Source organism: Mastomys coucha, unplaced genomic scaffold (assembly GCF_008632895.1).
Source record: "Mastomys coucha isolate ucsf_1 unplaced genomic scaffold, UCSF_Mcou_1 pScaffold15, whole genome shotgun sequence".
NCBI lineage: Eukaryota > Metazoa > Chordata > Mammalia > Rodentia > Muridae > Mastomys > Mastomys coucha.
Window position 1 is genome coordinate 133,947,881 of NW_022196897.1, and position 4,678 is coordinate 133,952,558.

The window sequence follows — 4,678 nt, forward strand, 5'->3', positions numbered from 1 at the left end:
GGTTCCTACACTGCGAGTGTCTGTGTGCTGGGTTCAGTCCAGAGCCTTACTGAAGCCATGCTCCTGTCTCCCTAGACAGCGTCAGTGAAGGTTTCAATGAAGCTCCACGTTGAAGCTCCACGAGTCTCCAAATATACCATTCCAGACAGAGGAAGGGAGCCAGATCGAGCAGAGACGTACATCTGTCATCACCCAAGCTTTCGACAGCCCAGCGCGCTGACTCCACCCCCTCCACGCCACCCAATCAGATTTCCCTCGACCGGATCTTCTAGGATAGTGCCCACCCCGGAAGTCACACTGACTTTGCCGCCACACCTGGGCGGAGCCAGGCTTTCTACTGGCTCGCGGAGCTGCCCGTCGCGGGGAGGCGGGAGCCGGCGGGAACCGGGCCGCTAGCGCCTGCGCAGAGTGCAGCTCGCGGCGCGCGGGAAGCCGCTACCGGTGCCTAACCGTTCCCCGCCTCCTAGACGTCGGCTTCTCGGGCGGAGCCTCTGGGAGGAAGAGGAGAACCAGAGAGAAACTCTTCTGGCCCGGGACCGCGACCGGGGCGGGACCCGGGACCGAGTCGCCTTGGCGACCGTGACCGAGACGGGACCGGTAAGTGGACGCTCCTGCCTGGCCGTGCGCCGGCCGTCTGGCAACGCCGCGGGACCGGGATCTTTTCCCTTCGGCTCAGTAAGACGTGGGTGTTATCCTTTCCCGCACGTGGTGTCTCTGCAGCCTGGCATCAGGCTTTTTTATGTGCAAAACGATGGCGGTGAGTTTGCCACACCTGGAGGACGGCAGCAGTTTGGGGCCCGGGGATGCAAGAAGCGACTCCCGGCTGGAAATGAGGCCCGCGGCACGGCTGCCGTTTCGGGGTCCAGCTCCAGGAAACTACAGTCTGAACCACGGGAGTGGAGCATCTTTCTGGTTCTCACTTTACTATGTTTCGGCCTGACTGCTCTCTCCTTAAGAGAGAAAGATGACCGGGTTTTGTGGGTAGCTGAGGACCAGAAATAGTAGGGGTGGTCATCTTTGGGGGCGTGACCAATGTTAGATTGTATTTGGACGAAGCTCCGTGGCCTAAAGAAGCGGAGATGAGGTGGTTGGACAGAGAAATGTGGTTACCGGGAGAACATTGCTAAGCCAGCATCCCTAGAGCTGTTTTCATATGGAACTGCTTTCAAAAATCCTGGAACTTAGTAAGCATGGCTCTGACTCCCTTGCTTTCTTAGAATGATGCAACCAAGATTGCAACCTCTATTGGGAAAGTTGTTAACAATGATTTGTGCAATGATGATTGAGGGAATGTACCTAAACTACTAAGCAAATAGCACTTCAGATTGATTGTTGAGTCTGAGGACATTGGAGAGAGACTGGAAAGAGCAGTATCAAGCTGGCTACGAATTCATCTATAGGACCAGCTTCCTCCCTGGTCTGTGTGGAATCATCGTTCATAAACTGATAGTTTAAAAAAAAAAAAGTTAGGCCGGGCGGTGGTGGCACATGCACTTGGAGGCAGAGGCAGGTGGATCTCTGAGTTCAAGGCCAGCCTGGTCTACATAGAAGTGCCAGAAATACATAGAGAGACCCTATCTCAATAAAATAATAAAGGCTCTTGAAATGAAAAAATCTTGTGTTCACAACTTAAAGTTTTAAGCTTACTCTGTAGAAATCCTGTTTCTGGATATTGGCAAATAATTTAAATTACTTGTGCCCACTATTTTCAGTAATATTGGTGAGTACTGGTTTCTTTTTCTTCCTTTGTTTGTTTGTTTCTTTCCCTCCCTCCCTCTTTCTTTTCTCTCTCTTCTTTCCTCCCTCCCTCTTTCTCTCTCTCTCTCTTTCTTTCTTTCTTTCTTTCTTTCTTTCTTCCTTTCTTTCTTTCTTTCCTTCTTTCTTTCTTTCTTTCTCTCGAGACAGGGTTTCTCTGAATAGCCCTGGCTGTCCTGGAACTCACTCTGTAGACCAGGCTAGCCTCGAACTCAGAAATTCACCTGCCTCTGTCTCCCAAGTGCTGGGATTAAAGGTATGTGCCACCATTGCCCGGCCTAGTGCTGGGTTCTTTTAAGTGGAATTTTTTAATCATAGAAAAAATTAACAGCCATACCTGTGTGAAAAGAAGAAACATGCTGCTTATATATTGGAACTTGATTGCTTTTAGGGAACTGTGGTCTTTCAGATTCTGAGAATCTGTTTGAATTTTAGAGCCTTTTTGCTATGGTGTCATGGCCCTGCCTGTCTTACATGGTGGGCATATATGCTGAAGACATAAACTCTAGTCAGTCTTGGTTTTACTTGGGAATTGTAGCCACTGTCCTCCATGCTCCTGAGAAACATGCCATTCCCTGCATCTTCTGGGTCCTTGCTGGGTTAGTTCATGGTAGTCTTTTTCCCAGATGGGCACCTGCTCTCCTTTGTTGGGTCAGTAACCATTCATTTCATCAGCACGAGCCACTGGTTTTACTAAGGTGAGCCACTCTCTGGTTGCCTAGGGGCAGTCACACCTATCCAAGCTTTCAGGAAAGAGAAGTCTTCAGGTATCAAATGTATCTAATAATAATAAAATGGATTTAAAGACCCATTGTAAAGTGAACATATCAGACTTTTTTCTTTTAGACCAAGCTTACTATTTAGCCCAGACTGGCATTGAATTCCTATCTCAGCCTCTCCGGTGTGTTCCACCACTCCTGGCTTAAACGTCCTGTATTTAACATCCTATAGACATGCACTGTCTAGTTTAATTTTCTGTTCCTATGGTTTTTTTTGTTGTTGTTTTGTTTTGTTTTTTTGACGAGGAAACTGAGGATAAGAAAGACTAAATACACAACCATTCCTGAGCTGAATGCCTTTGACCCCAGGTCTGTATATCATGACACTGCCTTTAAAATAAATAGGCAAGAGCCTGAGCCTGAAGTCATCTGCCTGTAGTATGTAAATGTTCTGTTACCTATGGAAAAATAGAGTTGAGAGCTAGATGGATCAATAGGTAGTAAAGTTGCTTTCTGTCAAACGTAATAATGGCCTGAGTTTTTGATTCCTAGGACCCACATGGTAGGCAGAGAGGACTCCTGCCTGGTCTTCTTTGACCTACAATGAGCCATGGCATGTACCAACTCACATGCAATTTTTAATTTTAAAAATTAAAAATTGAAAGAAAACTTTTGTCAGGGCAGAATAGACTATGATATTCACTTGTGTTCACTTTACCTTTGCTGTCCTATAGTCCCTGGACCCCTAAGGAGGAGGCACTCGGACAGAGGCCTGTGTCAGCAGAACCAGAGATGGCATCAGTAGATTTCAAGACCTATGTGGACCAGGCCTGCAGAGCTGCAGAGGAATTTGTCAATGTCTACTACACTACTATGGATAAGCGGCGGCGGCTGCTCTCCCGCCTGTACATGGGCACAGCCACTTTAGTATGGAATGGAAATGCAGTTTCAGGACAAGAATCCTTGAGTGAGTTTTTCGAGATGTTGCCTTCCAGTGAGTTCGAAATCCACGTGGTAGACTGCCAGCCTGTCCATGATGATGCTACACCAAGCCAGACCACAGTCCTTGTAGTCATCTGTGGAACAGTGAAGTTTGAGGGCAACAAAGAGCGGGACTTCAACCAGAACTTAATCTTGACTGCTCAGGCGACACCCACTAACACAGTGTGGAAGATAGCAAGTGACTGCTTCCGGTTCCAGGACTGGGCCAGCTAATGAGGGTGACAAAGGCTTCTCGGCTTTAGCCCAGCCCTGCACAGAAATGCCAGTCTCAAATCTCAGGATGGGGAGAACACAAGTTCATTTCTGTTGTCACAGCTGCACTGCAGACTGGATGTTTGACTCCTAGGAACCCCTTTCCTGGTTATATACTGGTTTGTCATAGTTGCCTTTTAAAAGTAGTAAACTTTCTATTTTTCTACTTACTCAGTAGAGACTGTGTTTCTGGAATTGACAAATAAATATGTTACTTCTCTGCCTGATATGTCTAAATCTTGAGGAGGGTGGAGGAGTGTAAAAGGGAGACATGTTAGGAGGCACCAATAGAGGTGGGGGCTGAGCTCCTATCGCAGTATGAGCTTGGGGGATCTGGAACTGTGGATGGCAGCCCTATTCACACTAGAATCCTTGAGATACTGGGAATTACCTGTCTGGGCCCACCCACCCTTAATGTGTGGTGTGTGTGTGTGTGTGCACTTGATTTGACATGTGATTAAATTCTGGCCAATGAACCGGAAAGAAGCTGATTGATTGAAATGGGGAATTTTGCACTCATAAACCCTTACTTTGGCTGCTAGACTGACTTGGTCATGCCTTCATCACTGGCTACAAGACAATCTGGCCTGAGAGTTAAGAGTCCTCTTGTACTGCTCTATGGTAGCCCTAGTCCACCTATGATACATCCTATGTCTTGGCCCATCGCACCCATGAAATAACAGCCACAAAGCCACATCTAGAGCAGTCAAACCAGCTGAGATGCTACTAAAATTTATGAAATAGCAAAGTGAGGTTTCCATCATGCTAAATTGACCAAGATCCTGGAACACTAAACATGGCCCCTTAGGAAGAGGCAGAGAAGAAGAGTGGAAGAAACAGTTTCTGAGCTTTAAATATCACACACTGTCCCCAAGGATGAACTTAATAAAAACACCCTGGAGTGAAAACTCTACCCTAATTTTCCAAAATTCCAAAAACAAAATAATGTT

General features: G+C 47.0%; 1 protein-coding gene across 1 annotated transcript; it reads left to right on the plus strand.

The window, feature by feature from the left end:
* The first annotated feature begins 356 nt into the window (after window positions 1–356).
* Nxt1 (nuclear transport factor 2 like export factor 1) lies at window positions 357–3,952 on the plus strand. Its single transcript, XM_031372157.1, has 2 exons — window positions 357–597; window positions 3,209–3,952. Exon 2 carries the CDS (start codon window positions 3,267–3,269, stop codon window positions 3,687–3,689), a length of 423 nt encoding a protein of 140 aa, XP_031228017.1. The 5' UTR covers window positions 357–597; window positions 3,209–3,266; the 3' UTR covers window positions 3,690–3,952.
* Window positions 3,953–4,678: the final 726 nt, after the last annotated feature.

Bases quoted from the DNA above. Each gene is read 5' to 3' on its own strand.
- Nxt1 (XM_031372157.1), top strand. From the start codon at position 3,267: ATGGCATCAGTAGATTTCAAGACCTATGTGGACCAGGCCTGCAGAGCT.